General features: G+C 15.8%; 4 protein-coding genes across 16 annotated transcripts; 2 read left to right on the top strand and 2 right to left on the bottom strand.

Annotated features, from left to right (window-relative positions):
• Positions 1-37: 37 nt before the first annotated feature.
• Positions 38-8,004, bottom strand: LOC108002401 (spermatogenesis-associated protein 20). Of its 8 annotated transcripts, none has more exons than XM_062081505.1 (13): positions 7,793-8,004; positions 6,840-7,004; positions 5,806-6,169; positions 5,593-5,736; positions 5,377-5,466; positions 5,018-5,275; positions 4,040-4,219; positions 3,765-3,980; positions 1,714-1,906; positions 1,426-1,594; positions 1,137-1,345; positions 618-817; positions 38-522 (listed from the first exon to the last, which is right to left on the bottom strand). In XM_062081505.1, the coding sequence occupies exons 2-13, from the start codon at positions 6,977-6,979 to the stop codon at positions 265-267; spliced, it is 2,421 nt and encodes an 806-aa protein (XP_061937489.1). In that variant the 5' UTR covers positions 6,980-7,004; positions 7,793-8,004; the 3' UTR covers positions 38-264. The 8 variants fall into 8 exon arrangements, with proteins under 8 accessions (XP_061937489.1, XP_061937484.1, XP_061937488.1 ...); XM_062081500.1 differs by having other exon boundaries at positions 7,326-8,000; XM_062081504.1 differs by lacking the exon at positions 7,793-8,004 and adding an exon at positions 7,619-7,635.
• Positions 8,005-9,585: 1,581 nt separating this feature from the next.
• LOC108002403 (probable protein BRICK1-B) lies at positions 9,586-14,205 on the top strand. The gene is made up of 3 exons (XM_017064071.3): positions 9,586-9,937; positions 13,071-13,153; positions 13,990-14,205. Exons 1-3 carry the CDS (start codon positions 9,754-9,756, stop codon positions 14,014-14,016), a joined length of 294 nt encoding a protein of 97 aa, XP_016919560.2. The 5' UTR covers positions 9,586-9,753; the 3' UTR covers positions 14,017-14,205.
• On the bottom strand, positions 14,034-16,737 carry LOC108002402 (uncharacterized). 6 transcript variants are annotated; one of them, XM_062081519.1, is made up of 4 exons: positions 16,559-16,737; positions 15,071-15,181; positions 14,915-14,992; positions 14,034-14,416 (listed from the first exon to the last, which is right to left on the bottom strand). In XM_062081519.1, exons 2-4 carry the CDS (start codon positions 15,168-15,170, stop codon positions 14,157-14,159), a joined length of 438 nt encoding a protein of 145 aa, XP_061937503.1. In that variant the 5' UTR covers positions 15,171-15,181; positions 16,559-16,737; the 3' UTR covers positions 14,034-14,156. The 6 variants fall into 6 exon arrangements, with proteins under 6 accessions (XP_061937503.1, XP_016919559.1, XP_061937505.1 ...); XM_017064070.3 differs by having other exon boundaries at positions 16,073-16,564; XM_062081521.1 differs by lacking the exon at positions 16,559-16,737 and adding an exon at positions 15,311-16,085.
• A 17-nt stretch (positions 16,738-16,754) lies between these two features.
• LOC133666936 (uncharacterized) lies at positions 16,755-20,570 on the top strand. Its single transcript, XM_062081522.1, has 3 exons — positions 16,755-17,463; positions 17,697-17,817; positions 20,136-20,570. Exons 1-3 carry the CDS (start codon positions 17,428-17,430, stop codon positions 20,279-20,281), a joined length of 303 nt encoding a protein of 100 aa, XP_061937506.1. The 5' UTR covers positions 16,755-17,427; the 3' UTR covers positions 20,282-20,570.
• The last annotated feature ends 2,109 nt before the right edge of the window (positions 20,571-22,679 follow it).

The following is a 22,679-nucleotide window of genomic DNA, read 5'->3' on the forward strand; positions in this document are numbered from 1 at the left end:
AATAAATAAAGTATAAAAGTCAAAAATGAATAGCATATAATTTTATACATTCACTTTATTAAAACAAAAACCATTTACAAGTATTTTCAACAAATAAAACTATTTTTATTAATAACATATATTGCAAAATATGATACAATGTATGATTTGAGATTTAAAATTTTATTATTTTGCTATTTTTATAATTTTAATTTCATGTAAAGGCAAAATCATTTCTATTATTGAATATAATTATTAACCAATAATAATTAAAATACTTTTTTATTACTGTTCATCTAGCAATATTGCTAATTGTTCAGAATTTGTAACAGGTAAAGAACACGTACAATGTTTGCATATATAAGCAGTTGTTCGATTATTAACAAGCTTCATATTTCTGAAATGTTCATTTTTACGAAATAATATGCTATTTGTTTTATCATGATCAATTAAGAAAAGTATTCTTCCTGGTATTAAACGTTTATATATAACGCTAAGTAAATCATCAGTATCCTTGGCATTCCGTTTACCAACCACATAAATCTAAAATACGAAATTTACACGCAAAATTTCATTTCAAAAACTTATCAAATTTCTGAAAATAATCAGCATGCTCAATATAAGTTTTTTATACATACCTGTGTTGCATCATCATGATAACGTACAAGAGCCGATACTAGCTGTGGAATTGAAACAGGTCTTTTAATTAGTAAATGTCTAAATGTTCCAAAAAGACGCACAGCTTTATCCTTAAATTCACTACGTCCCAAATAATCTGCCAATCTTAATAAATTTTCGGCAGCAATTGAGTTACCGGATGGTTCTGCTCCGTCATAGGCTATACATAAGATTATAAATCTTAAAATACAAGTATATCCGATCTTTCTCTTTCATTCATGTTACAAGCTAATATTAAATCATAATCAACAATCGTAACCATAACTGCCACTAATCTGATGAATTTAATGACTAAACATAATGAAACTGAATAAATCTATAAATATTTAAATACGCTTATTTCTACTGTAAAATATTGATTTCTTTAATTACGTAATATAATACGATATTGAATTATTACACATAATTACATATAATATAAAATCATAAAAATTTTAATTATCAATCTAAAAATATCTTCAAAATATATTTAAAAATACCTTCTTTAAGTCTGAGAATTATACTAAGATCATTCGACGTTGTCGAAAAATATCCACCATTTGTTTCATCCCAAAAAAATTGATCTTGAAGATCTTGTAATTTCTCAGCAAATTCGAGCCATTCCTCGTTTAAATCAGATTCATATAAATCTAACAATCCTTTTATAACAAATGCATAATCGTCTAAAAAACCTGGTATAGGTGTACTCCTGAACATAAAATATCAAAACCTATATAATTATATACTATGTAATAATAATAACAACAATAATAATAACAATATACTTACATTTGTGTAATTATATTTTTTTCGTCGCGATAACAACTATGGAGTAATATATTTTTTGTTTTATCAAAAAGATGTCGTTTAATAAATTTTATAGCATCTACCGCATACTCAATATATTGTTTGTTATTTACAGCTGTTCCTCCAAAAGCTAAACCACTAATCATGAGACCTAAATTCAGATTTCTTATTATTTTAATAATCAGATTATTATTAATATTAATTATTATATATGTAACTGTTTATAGTATATATATAAATATATACTATAAATATATTGTTCATAAATACCATTCCACGCTGTAATTATTTTATCATCTAAATGAGGTCTCGGCCTTGTAGATCTAGCTTTATATAAAATAGAACATGCTTCCATCAGATGCATTTTCACTTCTTCAACTGGAAGATTAAAATGCTTAGCTGTTTCTTCAATTTCATTGTACATTATTAATACATTCTTTCCTTCAAGTTCTCCATGTGGATCCTAATAAATAAAAAATTATTAATTATATGAAATAAGAATTAAAATCTCTTAATTAACAAAAAAAGTTTCTTTAAACGTAATAGAACTCTTGTTTGATAAATAAATATTTTTCACAATAATTAAACTTCAAAAAAAAAACTTTTAATTTATTTTATATAAAAATGTTAAAAAAATATTAATTGATTTTAAAGAATATAATATTTCAACAAAAAATTAAATAAATGTCATTATAGTAAATATAATAGATATAAAAAATAATATATATAATAATTATATAATTATATATAATTATATAATTATATTATAAATATAATAATTAAAATAAATATAACAATATATAATAATTCATTTTTAATTAAATAGTTTACAATTATATAATTAATTTGGATATTATAAAGAAAATGCGCTCAATCTATTGATATGTATCTTTGATAATATTTTTATTGATCTTAATGAGCAAACATATTGTCAAAAACATTATTTTAAATAACTATTTATTTTGAATAACTTTTTTCTTTACATATAACTTTAATCTTTAAATTAATCTGAGTTAATTTATTATATACAAAAATTTTTCATATATATAAACAAATACATAGTATTTATATATTGCTAAAACTGTTTTGAGAGTTCAATTTTAAAGATTAAAACGAATAAAAAATTTGATATAAAAATATTGTTTGAGATTTATTTAAAATTATTATTAGCAACTTAAATTATTAGTATTAATTGAAACAGAATGGCTTTATTTCTGTCTCATTTCATTTAATACAAACTTAAAATTCTTATAATTTAATAAATAAATCTTAATAGATATTTCTAAAATGTCTGAACTTCTAAAATTATCTCACGAATTAAATATTAATATTCATTCTAACATAAATAACCATTTCACAATCATATATAATCTTATATGTAATCCAATCTGTATCATCTTATTGAAAAACAGTATTTTAGTTTTTAAATTATCTTTCAATAAATTATTATTATATTGAACTAAGTAAAAATATAATTGCCTATGACTGTGATACTAACAAAGCTTTTAATAAATTTAAACAATCTATGAATATTTATAGTAACCAGTAATAAAATATAATTAAGTGTGGATTAATTTAAATATCTAAAAAATATCTAAAAAAATTTGTTTCATTTTTATTTATTTTTTTTTTTATATCTTAGATGCAAAATATTCAAACAATATTCAAATATATAGAGATATGATCAATATTGAATTTTATTTAATATATTAAATTAATTAATATAATATTAAATCAAATCAAATTTATATTGTATTGTATATTGTATATTTAAATTATTATATTATATTTGTATATTATTTTTATATTAGATTTGCGTTATATCTGAATTTAGTTTGAGTTAGTTAATAATTAGAAAGTTTTTTTAAAATTTATAAGAATGTAGATATTATACTTTTATAAAATCATTGATACATGTATATATAGATAATATACAAAATTCAACAAATTACTTTTTTATAATATATATCAATTTTAATATCAGTACTCATTTCATTTTTCAAGTATGATATTTTAGTTTTTTTAAAATCATTGATATCTAATCATTACATAATATTATTCCTTTTTTGGATTGTTATATATCAGAAAAAGGAATAATATTATGTAATGATTAAAGTTAAAAAAAATCTTATTTAAATCTACAAATATATCAATAATATATCAATATATTCACTAAAAATATTTTTACGAAAATTAAAGCCATGGATTATAAAAAAATATATTATAAAAAAAGATGTTGAAAATAATGTCTTTAGCAATATGTTTTAAGCTCATTAAAATCGATGAGAACAATATATCAATAGATTTATTAAGAAACGTACTTGATATGATTTTATATTTCCTAATTCTTTTATGTTGAAATGATGACAAAAAACATCAGAAAGCTTAATATGTTTTTCATCAGAAAGCAAAAGTTCTTTATTTAAAAGTGATTTGATTTCCATAGCAGTCCATACATAAAAAGCACCTTCTTTCTTTGCAGATGCATCATATGTAGGATAAGAATCTGCATCTTCAGCACTATAAAACCCACCTTCCTAAAAAATATGAAATTAATAAGTAAATATAAACATATTTTAAGATAAAATAAAGATACCTTGTGTCGAAGATCTCTTATTACATACGTAGCAATATCATTCACAATTTCAGCAAAATAATTATTTTTAGTTGCAAGATATGCATCTGCATATGATTTCATTAATTGAGCTTGGTCATATAACATCTTTTCAAAATGAGGAACATGCCATTCACCATCAGTAGCATATCTTGAAAATCCCTAATTAAAAATAATAAGCATTATAAATTAACTATCAATATAAAATGTTTAAATAAATTTAAACCCATAATTATAATCTAATCTAATAGTTAAAAAATAAAAAGTATAAGCACAAATATGTTACTTATTTTAAATTTTATCTTATAAATATATACTTTAAAAAACAACATATCAATAAAAAATCTCTTAATTTTTTTCTTATTTTTTTATATGATTTTAATAATATATTTTAATAAAAGTAAAATATATTTTTAATAAAATCTAATAGATATAAAATATTTATATTCTCACTTAAGTATGTATTTTTATAGCTTTCTTTTAAACTTATTTGAATTCAAAAATATTTACAGTTTATAATTGTTCAATTATAATGTTATTCATATAATTACAAAATTATTATTTTTGTAATGTGCTAATAATTCTCCAAATATCATTTTTTTATAATATCATAATGTCACAATGTCATAATTTCATATTAAGAAATAAGTTTTATTAAATTAATATCAAATAATTAATTTAATTTAATTATAGATTATATATTTAAATTTATATATCAAAATATTTTAAATTAATATATAGTTTAATAAATTTAAGTTATATTATTTATTATAATATTATTATTATATTTATTATAATAAATTATAATAAATTTAAAATCAAAATATTTAAAATTTCACTAATATAAAAAAATATATGTACTTGACAAATTAATTTTTAAAATTAAAATTTTAAAACAGAAATTAAGTAAAATTTAATTTAAACTTTTAATTTATTTTTTGAGAGAATTAAAATTCTTACCTGACCTACATGATCATGAATTCCTCCATAAGACATTTTTTTTAAAGTATACACACACATATGCAAACAAAGTCGCGCAAGGTCTCCATTGGATTGACGTGCATACATATGAAATAAAAAGTTAAAATTTACTGGCTGTGGAAATTTTGGTGATTGCATATTATATGTAGAACCAAATCCTCCAAATTTAGGTTCAAATTCATTTTCAAGTTGTTGAATACAAATTTCGCTACATTCTAAAGAAGGTATATCATGTAGCTATATAAAGAAATCATTGTTTATTAATAACATTTAAAAATAACTTTATTATAAAAATCTTTACATAAAAATATATAAAAATTTATTATTCATTAATTTACCTTAGATGTATGTGGAATTTTAGAAATATTTTGTAAAATTTCAAGATTTGTAGAACCAGCTTCATTAATTTTAGTTTTGGATTGATTCCACTACAAAAAATGAATAAAAAATTTAATTTTATCATAATATAATAATATAGATTTAAACAAATTAAAATTTATTTAAATGAATGAATTATTAAATATATTAGTATTGTTTTTAAAAAATATTTATACCTTTTGTGCAATACTTAATAAAATTGTCTTAAATCCTGTTTGTCTAGATGTATCTTCTGGAGGAAAATAAGTTCCACCAAATATAGGTTTTAAGTCAGGAGTAAGAAAGACACTCATTGGCCATCCACCGTGACCAGTTGTTGCCTATTAAATAATAGTTTTAATTGTATTTGTCATATTTATTTAGAATAAAATGTAACTACAATTACTTGCTTGTACAAAAGTCATATATATCCTATCGATGTCTGGTCTCTCTTCTTTATCTACTTTTATATTAATGAAATTTTTATTCATTATTATAGCAATTTCTTTATTTTTAAAAGATTCTTTTTCCATAATATGACACCAATGACATGTAGAATAACCAACAGATAAAAAAATACATTTGTCCTCTTTTTTTGCTTTTTCTAAAGCTTCATCACACCATGGATACCAATCAACTGGATTAGTAGCATGTTGCAATAAATATGGTGACTTTTCTAAATTTAAATGATTGTTTTTTGCTATCTGTATGTTTTCAAGGTTACTTGTGGTTGCCATATTTGCAAATGAAAAAATTAAAGATCTTTGTTGTATCCTATAAAATTATTTGCTTATTAATATATTTGATTTTTCATTCTTATAAAACTATTATAAAAATAAAAAAAATTTATTAATAATAATTTAATAATTAAATAAAAATTAAATAAATCATCTATATAAAATCATCTATATATAAAAAAATTATTTATTTTCATTAAGATAAAATAAGAAATTAAAATTTTATAATCTACTTATTTTATTTATTCTACTTATTCAACTTATTATATTTATTCTACTTATTTAAGAAACATTTAAAAAACATGTAATCTAATAACTTTAAAATGTTTGAAATATTTATTCATAGATAGATAAAAAAAATTCTTATATGATTGAATTAATTGTAAAATATATATGTTTATTAATTTTATTATGTAACAAATTATAAAATATTATAATTTATTAACTATCATTATTTAAATTTTTCATTCTAATTAAAAGAAAATTGACAATTTTGAAATAATAATTGTTACTTAATTTATTACTTATTTTTAAAATTTTACATAAAAAAAACAAAGTAAAAAGAATTAAACTTAATATCTCATTTATAATTTATAAATATGAATATAAAAAATAATATTCATAATGTATAAATAAATAAATAAATATTAATATAAATTTTTCTTAAGTGAAAAATTATTACACAAATTCATAATTGAATATTATACCTGTTTGAATGATGTTTACTTAATGATATAAAAGTTTGAGATAAGTATGATTTTGTTCTATTATTTTGAATCCACCACTTCTTAATTAATGAAGATTTATAGTCAACTATTGACAGAAAACGATATCTTCCCAAAGTCATAACACTTCTGATTTAAAATATATAACTGTCAAAAGTAAGAGAAAATAAACAATATAAAAATAAAGTTAAATAAAATATTTAATTTTTATAAAACATTATTTACAATATTAACATTTTTTTAATGCAATAATCTTAAAATAAATAAATTATATTTTAAGATAATATAATTTGATATTATATATAATTAAATTTTTATTAAAGATTTATTTATTTATTTTTATAAGTAAATTTCATATATAAAAATTTTTAATCTATTAAAAATTAAATAATTCATATATAAGATATTCAATTCATATCTTGTAATTTTAAAATCATTATAATAATAAATAATTTATTATTTATATACTTAATCAATTAATTTTTATAATTAAATTAATAAATTAATAAAGATTTTATCATTTAAATTACTTGAACCACTTATTTAATTATTTATATTTTTTATATATTTATATTAATTGCAAGTTTAAATTCTATTGCTTTAATTTTTTAGATTCGCCAGATTTTAGGTTAATTTTGAACGACATTGAGTTTATTTGACATTTATTTATTTTTATATATAAGAATTGTTTTATTTTAATTTATTATATTCCTTAAATGAGAAGAATATCAAGGAATAGACTTATGATTTATGATCATTACATATATCAATTTACAATTCTAATTGATATTAGATAAAAGTGAAAATAAAATAAAATGTATATAATATCACAGAAAATGATGAATTTTTTTTTATTAAATAGTAATTAGAATTATTTGATAATCGAAATAATTCGTAAAAATCAATTTTATATATATAAAGATAGTTTTATATACTTCGATTTTATGAATTTCTAATTGCAATTGTTATTTTCGAATTTTATTCATCAAAAGTTATCAAAAAATATAAAAATTAATCAAAAATTTTGTATCCCCATAAACAAAGTTTAACCAAAATTTTAATTATATTGTTAAATGATCTAATATTAATTTTAATTAATCTCTTATTAAAAACTGCTTTATATCTAGTAAATTATGTACAATTATTATACATATAATTTTATTTAATGTACATTAATTTGCATTTTTCCTCTACAGTATATATAAATATATTCACAAATAAGAAAAATGGCAAATTTCTGTAGAATACATATTAGAATTATATAAAATATATTTATTTAGCACAAATAATTTTTTTAAATTATTTAATTTAAATAAATACAAAGTAATATAGAAAATAATAAAAATATAAAATATTTTTGTTATATTATTAAATAAAATTATATAAAATTATATAATTAAATAAAATTTGTTATTAAAAAAAATACATATATAATTAAATAAATATCTACAAAAAATAAGTTTCATATATAATTTCTATAATAATAATATACTAATGAATCATTTTTTAATATATTTTAAATTTTGTAAATAAATAAATAAAAATAATTTCTGTATTTATATGTTAATAATATTCAATTATATATTTTTATTTCACAAAATGATGAAATGTTTCTTTATAAATAAATTTTCATATTTCAAATTTAAATAATATGATTAAAGTTTAAAATAATAATGTAATTAGAATAAATTGAAAACTTATATATATATATATATATATTTTTTTGTTTGTATATATTTGTATATATATATATATATTTACAATTAAAATGAAAAAATTTAATCATAAAATTAATTATATCTAAACATAATATAGTTATTCATAATATTTGCAACAAAACTAATAAAAACAATGCAATTCATTTTTAAATGATTTATGCAAAACTGAAACAAGAAATATATAATTAAATTTTTATTTATGAAAATTTTTTAATTTTTTTGTATTTCTTTAAATATTTTATTCAAAAATATCTGTTATAAATAAATATTTGTTTTAAAAATGAAGTTTCATTTTTAAAGTATTTTATGGATTACATGATGTCATCGATTTTTTACATAATAGGACATAGTAGTAACAATTAATATATGTCAAATTCAAATTATATTACAAAGAATTATAACTAAAAAGAATATAATCGATATATATTTATAGAAATCACTAATTTTAAACTTTCGTAATATTTCGTAATAAATATTCCGTAATTTTTTTCTATTTTTACGAAATATACGTTTATAGCAAATGTATATGTGTATATAATAAATTATATAAACAAAAATATAATGAAGCAAATAATATATTTCAATGTATATAAAGCCAAATAATATAATGCAAGTTTTTTCTATTATAATATATATTTACAAAATTTATACTAAGAATTTCAAAAATTTATATATATATATACATAATTTAATTATTTAATTTATATTTTAATTAATTTAATTTATTTAATTAATTTTATATTTTATATTTAATAAATAAAGATTTTTATAAATAGATAAAGAAAATTAATAAAGAGTTAATTTAATATATTTATTTTTTTATAAAAACATTAATTATTCCGTTTTTATATTTATTATTAAATTAAAATAGAAATTCCAGTTTCAATATTATTTAAAAATCTCGCATAAAAAATATTACTATATATATATGTGACAACTATAATACGCTCTTGTATTATTCATATGTATTTATAATTAGTAATTCGATTCGCTGAATAATAGACCGTGTAGTAATAAAATGTTGCCAACTGTAAAACCATAACTTGTACTTGCAAAGTAAATTGAAATTATCACGTATATGACATGAAATAAAAATATGTTCAATAAATATATTATATATTATGTGTATATTTTATTGATTTAATAATTATTTTAAATTATTTTATATTAACATTTAAATGTATTTAATGAAATTATATTTAATATATATAATATTATACAACATAATACAATATTTCAACATGGCTGCCGTACATCGAGAGGCTATCCAAAAACAAATTCAACAAGATTGGGCAAATCGAGAATATATTGAAGTTATAACTGGTAGCATCAAAAAAATAACTGATTTCCTTAATTCTTTTGGTAATTATATATTAAATTATTAAATGAAATATTGGAATATACAGTTTACTATTTTTATAATGGAATATTTCATAAAAATAAATAAATGTGTTCAACATTTTATATATAAAATTATATATTATTGAATAATATATTTATTAAAAAATTAATTTATTAAAAAAATTTATTTAATATTAGAATTAAATTTCGAAATTTAATTTATTTTATATATTTATTTATTTTACATATTATATATTTTATATATCTTATATTTTTATATAATAATTATATATTATTAGAAAAGTAGCTTTAATTTTTTTCATAAGTTAATTGGCAGTTTATTATACTGACAGATTTATAAAAAAAGATTATTATTATTATATATAACTTTGCCTATATATATATATATATATATATGTTTGTGATAATATATGCATCAACATGTAATATTTATTAATTATTTATATAGCCTATTTAGAGTATAAATACATGAAGATAATTGGTATCCAAAATATATAATAAGCAATATTATTGCACTTAATATCTACGAAGAAAGAATATAAGAAAAAAAAAGAAAATATGAAAATAAAATATGAAGTTATATTAATAATAATGTTGTTAATGTTTATTGTTGTAATTTCACTGTAATTTTGGTCAAGAATTTTTTGTTTTATATTTTATTTTTTTGAAATATCCAAATTCATTATGAGTTAGAATTGAAACTCATTAAAATGAAAAAATAGCTTCTTGATATGATATAATTTGAATGCTATTTGTTCTAATGTATTAGATTTTTAAAATGAAATGAAAAAATAAAAATTTTCCTTCTTTTTGCTATATTTTTGCTAATTTTTTTTCTTTTTATATTCATATTCTTTCAATATTTTACATAAAAAAGTATTAAGATTATATAATTGAAAGATTACAATGTGCAAGATTGTTGAAAAAATAACTTTTTAATGAAAGAGATATTCAAATATTTTCCTGTAACATCATATAAATTTTTTATTTTTTTTTTTTGTTTATTTTTTAATTTATTTATTATTTATATTTTAATTAAATTTTTAATATTAAATTTAAAAATTTTTATATATGATTATGAATATATTTTTACAACCAAAATAAATATAATAATATAAAAAAAACAAACATATTACAAATAAAACAAAAAAATAAAAGAAATATTATATGAATATATAATATTTTTTAAGTAATCTTAAAAAAAATCTAGTGCCTATGGAATAGTTAAAAAATATTTTTGCACAAGACATGAAAAATTAAGTAAGATTAAAATCAAAATAATAAAAAGATCAATTTAATTATGAATTCAATTATGAAAATAATTAAAAAATGCTCTATGAAGTGTTCAGAATATAATGTAAATATATTTGATATAATCATTTGATATATCATCTTCAATAAAATTTTTTTAAAATCTCGCAAATTAATTATTATTCAACCTTAATATTTTTTCTATGTAGAATAAAACAAAAGGATTCGAAGTAGAAAAAAAAATAATTCTTCATTTAGAAAATATTAGATATGTAATTTGCATTGAACTATTCATTTTTATCTTTACATTTTTTTTATTTAAAAAAAAAATATGTCTTGTTACAATTACATGAATTATTCTATATACTATATATATATAAAATGTTCATAATTATGCCTACTTAGCTGTCATTCTTTATTCGCTTAACTATAACACAGTTATCAATTTATCAATTCTTGAAATTGAAACTTAATAATTTTTTAAAATATGTTATTATAAAACGTTTTTTTAATTTATACATAAAAAATATTTTTCTCCTTTTTTTCTTTGAATAATTGCATTTCAATCTTAATTGTGATAATTAATTAAGCATTGCTATAATAAATAATTCATAATATAATTTTAATAAATAATTCATAATAATGTAATGTTTTTTTAATCTTTTCTAAATATAAATTTTTCAAAATTGAATTATTGAATTGCATAAATCTTTTAAGAGAATAGATATTTAAAAAGTATGAAAAAATTCATATCAAAAAGATATTCTGCATTTTACAGTAATTAATTAATTATTATAATTATCACTAATTATGATAATTAGATTTATAAGTCTAAGATTTTATTTTTATAATATATGTCATTAAGATTTTTTAATTTTATTTCTAATATATAATGTCTAAATATTAAAAATATACTAACTAAATATAATATATTTTATTAAATTATATATAATACTTTATACCAAAGTTATTCATTTATATATTAAATATCATATAATTTCATGCGCAAATATCATATATAATGAATTTAATGCTTTGAAATTATTATAATATATAATTATATATTTGTATGTTATAAATAAATATATAATAAATATTCTTATTTTTATAACAATATTTTGGATTAAATACTATACAATATTTAAATATTATAAAAAAGATATAATTTGTTTTAAGAAAAATAAATTTGAATTTGTTTTCAATTCTATAAATATATAAGTATATAAGTATATAATAATTCTAAAGTATATATAATAATATATATTACATTAAAATTTACATTAAAAAATATATCTGAAAAATCATTTACAATATTAATAATAAGAAATACGAGTAAAAACATTATTAATGAAAAGAATTTGTTATAAATTTTTAATTATTTTATTATTAATTTTATAAACAAATAATTATTTTACATTGATATATCGTATCATAAATAATAAATATAATAATAATAATATGTATGCATTCTATTATTAATATAAAATATAATTATTCTATAAAAAATAAAAAATAAAAAAATATTATATAATAAAATCATAAAAATAATTAAACTACATTAAATTAAACTATTAAAAATATAATATATTTTATAAATCTAAATAGAATTATTTTATCAACATAAAACCATTAATTTTATTAAATAATTATTTATTTCACATAGAATTTAAATGAATTTGAATTTATTTATATATAATAGATCTTTTTTTATTCTTATAACAATATCCATATTCTTCATGAATACTGATTTGCATAAATATTGTTTTCTAATTTTATTCTTTATTATTTTATAAATTATTAAATTCAACAAAAGATAATAAAATCATTTACATATGAAAGTAGCTATTTTAATAAAGATTACTAGTTAATTTTATTTTATTAGATATGTCTTGCCGATCAAGAATAGCTGTTCTTAATGAAAAGCTTACAACACTAGAAAGAAGAATTGAGTATCTAGAAGCATGTGTAAGTTATTTTAATTTATACATATATCAATTTTAATTTATTTTTAATTTATATATATATTAAACATACAGCAATATCAAAAGTTTTAAAAATATTTAATTTTCTATTAAATAGATTAAGAATTCAATTCTTATTTATAATAAAATTTTGTTTTTCTTTTTATTTTAATTCATTATTATATTACAGATTATATTAGAATATTATATACTATACTAATCTGGATATTACTGTTATCAAATATATGTAGATATATATATATATATTTATATAATCTGTATGTATAAATATATATGACATAATAAATAAAACTTTATTACTTTATTGATTCAAATGATTTTAAGAATAAAATTTTATATAAATTTTTAAAATTCACTAATTAAAAAATATTAATGAAGATTATTAATTTTTATTCATTTTGGTATATGATTTTATATATAAAATTATTAATTATATACTTATAATTATACTATATAGTTATTTTTCTATGTTGTTTTTGTAAAATTTAATTAATTTTTTTAAATTATTTTGTGATATAATTTTTAAGCAAATTATATATATTATAATTATATTATATTCAATAATATAGAAAAATAATATATTATGTAATATTATTTAATTGAATTTCTATTAATTTCTATATAATAATTTCAAGTTATGATAAGATTTTTTTATTAGATAATATTTATTTTATAAGATTTTATTCAGATACTTTATACATATTTATTTAATTAAGAAATTTTGCCTTATTTTGATATTTTTAAATTTGAAATCATGAAATTAATTGTAATATATTTTATATAATTTTTGTATATATTTATATAATTATTGTCTTTCAGGTTACAAAAGGAGAAACATTAACCTAAATAAATCATTAATAAAATTTGTAATATTTTATGATTTTTATATTTATTGAAATTATATATGAATAAATGTAGAATAATGATAACAATATATATTACATTCTAATTATAAAGTCTATTATATGTATTATATGTATTGATGATTAAATAGAAGGAACACTAAAAAAGCTATTTGATATACGTTTAACATAAGGTTCTGATGGTGGCTTATTTTTTGACCATTCATACCAATTATAACCTATTCCATCTTGTGAATAAGCCATGCGATATTCTAAAGCTTCTGCAGTTTCTTCATCATTGGTTTGACATTTATATATAACTGAACCAGCAATTGCAAATGCTATTACTGGAACAGTATAAGTTAGAGGCAAAAATTTCCGAACTAATGGAATAGTGCTCAATACTGTAACAAATATTATTTCTTTAAAATATTACTTATTATTAATGATTATTAAATTGTTATTTTAATTAATATTATTTATATCATTAAATTATTATTATTATAAATTATTAATGAAATAATTATTATATAACTATTATTATTTTAAATTTGATTTAAAAATTGAGAAAACCAATGAAAAACAAGATTACATATGTATTATTCTTGTTTTTGTATCAATTTTTTTTATTTTTTATTTCATTTGTTCCATAACTCTTTTATTATAATTTAATATTTATAATTATATATATATATATATATATGAAAATAAATATGATTTCATTCTATATTCTATATTATCTATATAGTTTCTTTATTCATATTATCTGAATAATTTTTTTCAATTTGTTTTCTTTTAAACATATAAAAATGTAAAAAATATCTATTTTCCCACTTTGAATTATAAGTCATCTTAGATAATTTTATGAAATAAAAATATATTTTAAAAATATATTTTCTTACTTCCTATTACATTATTAACTGCATCATCTTTTCCTCTATAACGTTCTGATATTAAAGAACCAGTTAAATAGAAGAAACCTATACCACAAATTGGAAATGCAGTATGTATCATTCTTCCAAATGTAGCAGGAGTATCTAATGTACCATTCTTAATACCTTGAAGTGTCATTCCACTACATAAACCAATAAAAAGCGGATATTTAATTTGTTTCATATGTTGTAAAATTGAATTTTCTTCTTCATATTTACTATTCATAGTTTATAATTCTGAAAAAAAATTATTTTATTTTTAAAAATTAATATAATTATCTTAAACAAATTAATAAAATCTATTTTAATAATAATTGGCAAATTTTATATTTTTTAATTTCTTATAAATCATTGTATAATACTTACATAATATTATAAAATAGTTAAAAAATTTAAATTTATTATAATTAATATATTTAAAATATTTATCATATGTAAAATATTTATTATATTATTGAATCAAATATAATCGTTGAATCAATATAATAATTTTTGCTTGATATTTTTTCTTTCATATAATTAGATATTAAAATCAAATAATAATCTTGGAAAAGCATTGATTTTTTCTATTTGTTATTTTTATAAAATCTTCTAATAAAACAACTTTCAATTCAAATTTATATTGATAGAATATATTGACAATCTTTAAATGAAAAAAAAATAAAGAATCTTTGTATTTTTTCATATTATTAATAAGATACTATTATTAAGCCTTTAAAAAAGAATAAATATATAATTTAATAAATATAATAAACATTATTAAACAAAAATATCTATAAATAAAAAAAATGATATTAAATGTTTTACAAACTAATATTATCTAAAATATTATATGATCCTTTTTATTTTGCGCAAAAAGAAAATAAAATTATTTAATTTTTTTTATATTTTTTAAATTATATAGTGTACTATTACAATATTTAATTAACAATATCATATGTTATATTTCTTAAAAATTTTTCCATATTTGTTCCTTAAATTCTACTTTTAATGTTGTTTTATTGAATTAAAAATATATTATAATTATCTTTAAATGAAAAAATATAAATAGAAATTTTAATAATAATAAATTAATTTATATATATTAATACAAAAAATATTGTTATAAAAATAATATGTTAATATTACCTATTGTATTATCCAGTACTGACAGATATGTACGATATATTAAATTTCTAAATTATGTAACATAAATGAATCTTAAAATAGATTAAATTCGTAATAATATTATTCATTAAATAATATTTAATTCGATTAAACTTTAGTTTAAAATATTAAAACTTTCTTTTGAATCTTTTAATAGTTCTAATAAGTAAATATACTAAATTTAGAAATCCATTGGTTCAAAAATTATTCATATATAAAGTTAGTACTTTTTAAGATTATTAAAATGCCATATTGATTTATATTCAATACAATTTGTCCAAAAAGCGGAATCACTATAATGGCAATGGTTATTTAGATGCGATAAGTGAAAATTGGTTGCATAAATATATATTTTTTTTGTGTAATGATTTATGCGTAAAATATATACAATTATATATAATAATACAATTGCAACAATTTAATTGGAAATATTGAAAAAAAACTTACAATAATTTATAATATACTTACAATATATATACTGAAATAATCAAATCTATTCTAACTAATTTAATAATTGGGAGATATTATTTATTTAAAAATATAAATTAATTTAATTATTTAAATAAATGATAATATCAGATCTATGCAACTATGTAAATTTGACTTATTATTATATGGCCGACACCTATATAAACAATGATTTAATTCATTCGAATTTCATGAATATTATCCCTAAATATTATCCCTATATATTATCCTATGTCATTAAAGAATTTTTATTCAAATTACTGATTATTAGTTATTGTTTATGAAGCATTAAAATGCAGAGAAAAAGAATTATAAATTTTTCAGAATAATCAACAATTCGTATTGCTTTTACAATTAAAATTATTAAACTATTAATAATTATTTTCAATATTCATTTTGTTAAACAACAATTTGTTTTACGGTTATTATCTTATATAAAATAAACAGAAAATTACATAAAATATATTTATGGTTTATGTTAAAAAAAATTTATTAAGGCTAATACGCAATAGATCAAAAAATTATCTTTAAATTAATTAATAAATTATTTTTTATTATATATTAAATATAATATAATTTTACAAATTATAGCATTAGAAATATAATAATATTAGAAAAAAAATAACAATTATATTTAAAATTAAATAGAATTTAAAAACTGTATTTATATAACATATAAATATTACTAATGGTGAATTTAAGTAGTTCCAATTATAACAATCAGTTGTTACATAAATAAAGAAAAAAAAACTTTTGTTTCTTTAATGTAAAGACAATAATAATATTATTATTCTTATTAAAATATTAATAATTAATATTAATATTATTATATATATTAATAATTAATATTATTATTATATTAAAATAAAATGTTACGTTCAACATCAAATAATGTTTTAAAACAGGTATTCATAAAAATTCATAAATACAACAATAATATAAGATATAACAATTATTAAAAAAAAGTTTTTTAGTTATTTATATTAATATATTATATTTTAGTTATTTATATTTTAACAAATTATTATTATTATTTCAAACGTATTTATTAATTATTTAATATTTATAATGTATTGTATCAATATTGTACTATAAATATTGTATTCAACATTATTTAATATTATATTAATTATTTTAGAGACAAAATTTAATACGATGTTTGAATATGCAAAAATCTACAAAAGGAAAAAATAATAAGTCAACAATAAAACTAAATGTTTCAGGACTCAGTGAAAAATGTTGTAAAGTTCCAAGTACACGTAAGATATATTTACATATCATTGTATATTGATATATTGTAATATATTTAATAATTAATAATTAAGAAATATTTAATAGTTTTTTTTTAATTTTTGTTGTGTTATTATTTATGTTAAAAATATTATAAAAATAAATTTATATATTAATTTTCTTAAATAATATCAAATAATATTTAAAAATTAATTAAATATATATTGTAGAATATATAAATATTATAATTTTTGATAAAGTTATAAAAAGAAATATTAGAGAGATTTATTTTTAAATTATAATTAAAAAAATAATATTTTAAAAATTAAGCAAATATAAATAAATATATTTCATAATTCAACTCAATTTGAGACAAGGTGAAATTAATTTTTATTTTTAATTAACAAATTAATATACATTATGCAAAATATAAAATATAAGAAAATTTTATGAAATGTTAAAAAAAAATTTTAAGTTAATAATTTTTTATATGTTCTATATTTTATTGAATAAATGAATTTTTACTAAAATATTATTCAAAATAATAATAATTAGTTTTTTAATATATATAATATAATATATATATCAATTTTATTTGCTATTATTTTATTATTTTATATTATTTTAGATACTTTAAATTAAATCGCTATAATAATTTTTAAATTCTTTTCAATTTTTTGAAAATTTAATCAATTAAATATAAATTAACATCAATTTTTACAGGTAGTCATATTTGACATTTTTGTAATTTTAATTTAATTTAAATATATATATTTTGCAATACTTCTTTTTTTTACTCGGATAAATATAATATATTTGAGAGCAAAATGAAATAGACAGTTAATAAAATACTTATTAATAAAATTTAATCAAAATCACATTTTTGTTAAATATTTAAATTTTACTCTTTATATATATAATCTTTAGTTATTATAAAAAATTACTTAGTTAACATTAAAATTAATATTTAAGGTTAATTTAGAGTTAATATATAATAAATTAGATTTGTAAAAAAAATGAGTTAATTATAAATACGTAAAAATAAGTGGGCTGTAAATAATTTAAAATTTATGATTAGTATTGTTATTTTTTAACATAATTATTATACTATTCTATTATATTTTTATTATTTATTAGATTATTTTTTCATTAAATTTTTCATTTATTTTTTATTAGAATTTTTAAATACTCATTTTAAATTGCTTAATTTTTTTTAAAAAAAAATTTCTTTATTTTTTCATTTATATTATCTTATATTATAAAAGATCTCTGTTTCTACAGAGATCTTTATCTTCTATCTTAAGATTAGAATTTAATGAATTTCACAAATTCTAATTTGAATCTGAGCCACTTGCCATTTATTTGCATAATTTAATATATTAATTACCAAACATTTCATATTTTTTTAATAACATGTGTTTTAAATTATTTTAAATTATTGTGATTTTGAAAAATTAATTGTTATTCAAGTCCGTTTTTACTAAAATTTTTTTAAAATTTATACTTATTATATTTATTTACTGATATTTCTAATTTGATTAATTAAATCTAACCAGTTTTTCTTTCAGAGAAAAAATATTAAAAATTTTAATTAATTTTAATTAAATTTAATCTTTAATATATTAATAATTTCTTTAATATCTTTGTTTTCATTAAATATTCTTTTTTATTAATTGCTGTAGTTCAAACTTAATTTCATCATTTTATATAATCTTTTATCAGAACAATAACATTGTAAATTTACAAAAACGAAATGAAGTATTGAAGAAATTGTTTATTATATTAATAGTTAGATTTGGTACATGATAATTAAAGTCATAGAAATCTTTCTTCTGGAAAAAATAAAAATAATAAAAGATAGTAATATTAACCATTAATTTAATTATTTGAAATATTATTTTTATTACATATTTTTATTTATAGCTAACTTTTTACAAATCTAATTTATTCTTATATTTTAATTCTTAATTAAATAATCTATATATTATAAAAATATATAAAAAAGAATTGTAATGCATAACAATATATGATTTAATTATTAAATGATAATTTGATTCATCAACAACTATTTTCATCATCTCTACTATTATTTTGTTATTATATATTATATATTATATTATATTTATATTTATATTTAGTTATAAATATTTATATATTTATATAAGAGAATTTTATATATATATATATATATATAAAATTCTTTTTGTAATAATAAATCCTTAAAGTGTTCAAATCTATAATTATTTTTAGAATGCAAATTATTTATTCTTAAATATCAATTATTCAAAAAATATTAATTATTATGAATATTCTTATTTATATATTGTATTTAAATTTTATCTTTCAGCTGTAGGACCTAATGCTGCTAAAAATACAGAATATAAAAATCCAGAATATTTTTGTTATCATACAGAAACTTTTGGAGAAGCAGAAGTAGAATTAGCAAAATATAGATTACCAGCTCCTTCTAATAAAGTACCTTTTCATAAATAGTTTTTTACTTGTATTCTATTAATAAATAATCATGTAGTAAATAAGAAAAAATAATTAATAAATAATATTTAAATAGAAAAATTATAAAATTTCAAGTTTTTAATGAAACATGAAAATATAAATTAATAAATATACAAATATTTTATTTGAAAATTATAATATGTGATACAAATAATATTATAATAATATAAAATAAAATATTAAACACATTAAATTTTATTTTAATTATAACTTAACCAATTATGTACTTTTATAAATGAACAATAAAGTTTATTATATTAAATAAAAATTTCTACAAATTAATTTTAAAATTTCTAAACATATTAATCATATAAATCTATAATATTCATAAATCGATATAAAATAAATCAAGAAGATTATAAAATAACATATGAAATAAATTAATTTTAAATAAATTAGTATTTGAAATTGATATGAAATATATATAAATAAGAATCTACAAAGATATTTCATGATAATATATAATTATCAATAAATAAAAATTTTATATATATCTTATACTATATTTCAAGAATATAAAAGATTCTTTAAATTAAAATAAAAAATTAAATTTACAATTTACTCTGTTTTTTTCAATTTAATAATTAAAAATTGGCAAAAATATCTTTGAACGCTACTAATAAATATAAAATAAAATTTTTAAATTATATTATATATAAATATAATTTTTTAAAATCAAATTAATCAATAAAATCAATAAGGACAATTTTCAAATTTAATAAATTAACGATAAAATAGAATCATTGTTACTTCACTTATTTATATTTCTCTGAAGTTCATGACAAAAAGATATTTTTATTTTGCTTAATTTTTAATTGGTAATAACAGTTATTATGGTCTGAAAAATTATTTCTTAAATTTTTAAATATTTACGATAGAAGATAATTGAATACTATTTAATATTTAATAAATATACAAATAATAAAATTTTATACAAAAATATTTTACAAAGTTAATAAAAAAAACATATTCAAAAATAAATTCTATAAAATCCGATGTAATATTACTAATAATGGGATATAAAATAATACTATATAATTATATATTTTGTTCTTGATATTGATATTTTTTATAAAAATACATGTAATAAACTTAAAAATAAATACATGTATTAAAAATATTATATTAATAAATAAGATCATATAGAATAATAGACGAATAAAAAAGAAAATATTCCTAACCTCTATAGCAATATTCATATATGTATATATTTGGAAATATAGAAGATTAATTTTTTAAAAGATCAATTTTAAAAATTAAATTGGTATACAAAAATATATACAATATCGGTTAAAACTTAACTTAAAACTTTTATTAAGTTATACTAATTTGCATTAGATGAAGCAAAACGAATATAAACCAAGAATTCGAATTTTTGATTTGTTTCCGTTTCCTAATTTTTTAACATTAAACTTCAAATATTATATATTATAACTCAATTCTCAATTAACATTTTTATGTACTAAACTTCGATTATAACTTTTGTATTTGATTTGATCTCTAGAATCGATTTCAAAAATACCCTATGAATATATATCTTATATATTTATCTTATATATATCTTATATATATATATATATATCTTATATATATTATATATTTACTCAAGATTTAAAATTAAAGAAAGATTATTAACAATATCAAAGTAATTTTTTAAATATTTATATATATAATAAAATATTATATGTATGTATGTATATATTGATCATTAAAATACATTTATATATATGGTTTTTTGTTTTATTTTTGTATTAATTGTCATAGATATTTCATTTTGGTTATATTTTAAATTATAATAAATTCTTTCAACTAAAATTTTCAATATATAAATTTTCAATATAAAAACCTGTTATAAAGAATTTATGTATTAAAAAAATACATAAATTTTATTTTTTTTTTATTTTTTTATTATTTTTGAAAAAATATATTTTTTTAAACTTACTTTTTTATTATGTATAAAAATGTTTTATGATATTAATAAGAAATTATATTTTTTAAAAATATACCTATATATGTGGATCTATATATATTCATTTATCATATATAATTAGGATACAAATATCATTTCGATTAAATGTTATTAATTTATTTGATTCATGTATTTATTAAAAATTTATAAAATTTAATTTTGTTTAATATATATAAATTAAATAAGATTTAAGTTATATATATTAATATATATCTAAAGAAATATCTAAAGAAAGAATGTAGATTTGATATATTTAGTTTGAATAATCACAATTTATGTATATAATACTTATTTAAAAAACAATTATAAGAAGATTTATTATAAAAAATTATCCAGAATTAGAAAAATCCAATTTATAAATAATAAAACTAATTCAGTTTTTCTAAATTTTATAAATTTTTATGAACT

The sequence above is a fragment of the Apis cerana genome, linkage group LG11 (genome assembly GCF_029169275.1).
Source record: "Apis cerana isolate GH-2021 linkage group LG11, AcerK_1.0, whole genome shotgun sequence".
NCBI classification, from domain to species: domain Eukaryota; kingdom Metazoa; phylum Arthropoda; class Insecta; order Hymenoptera; family Apidae; genus Apis; species Apis cerana.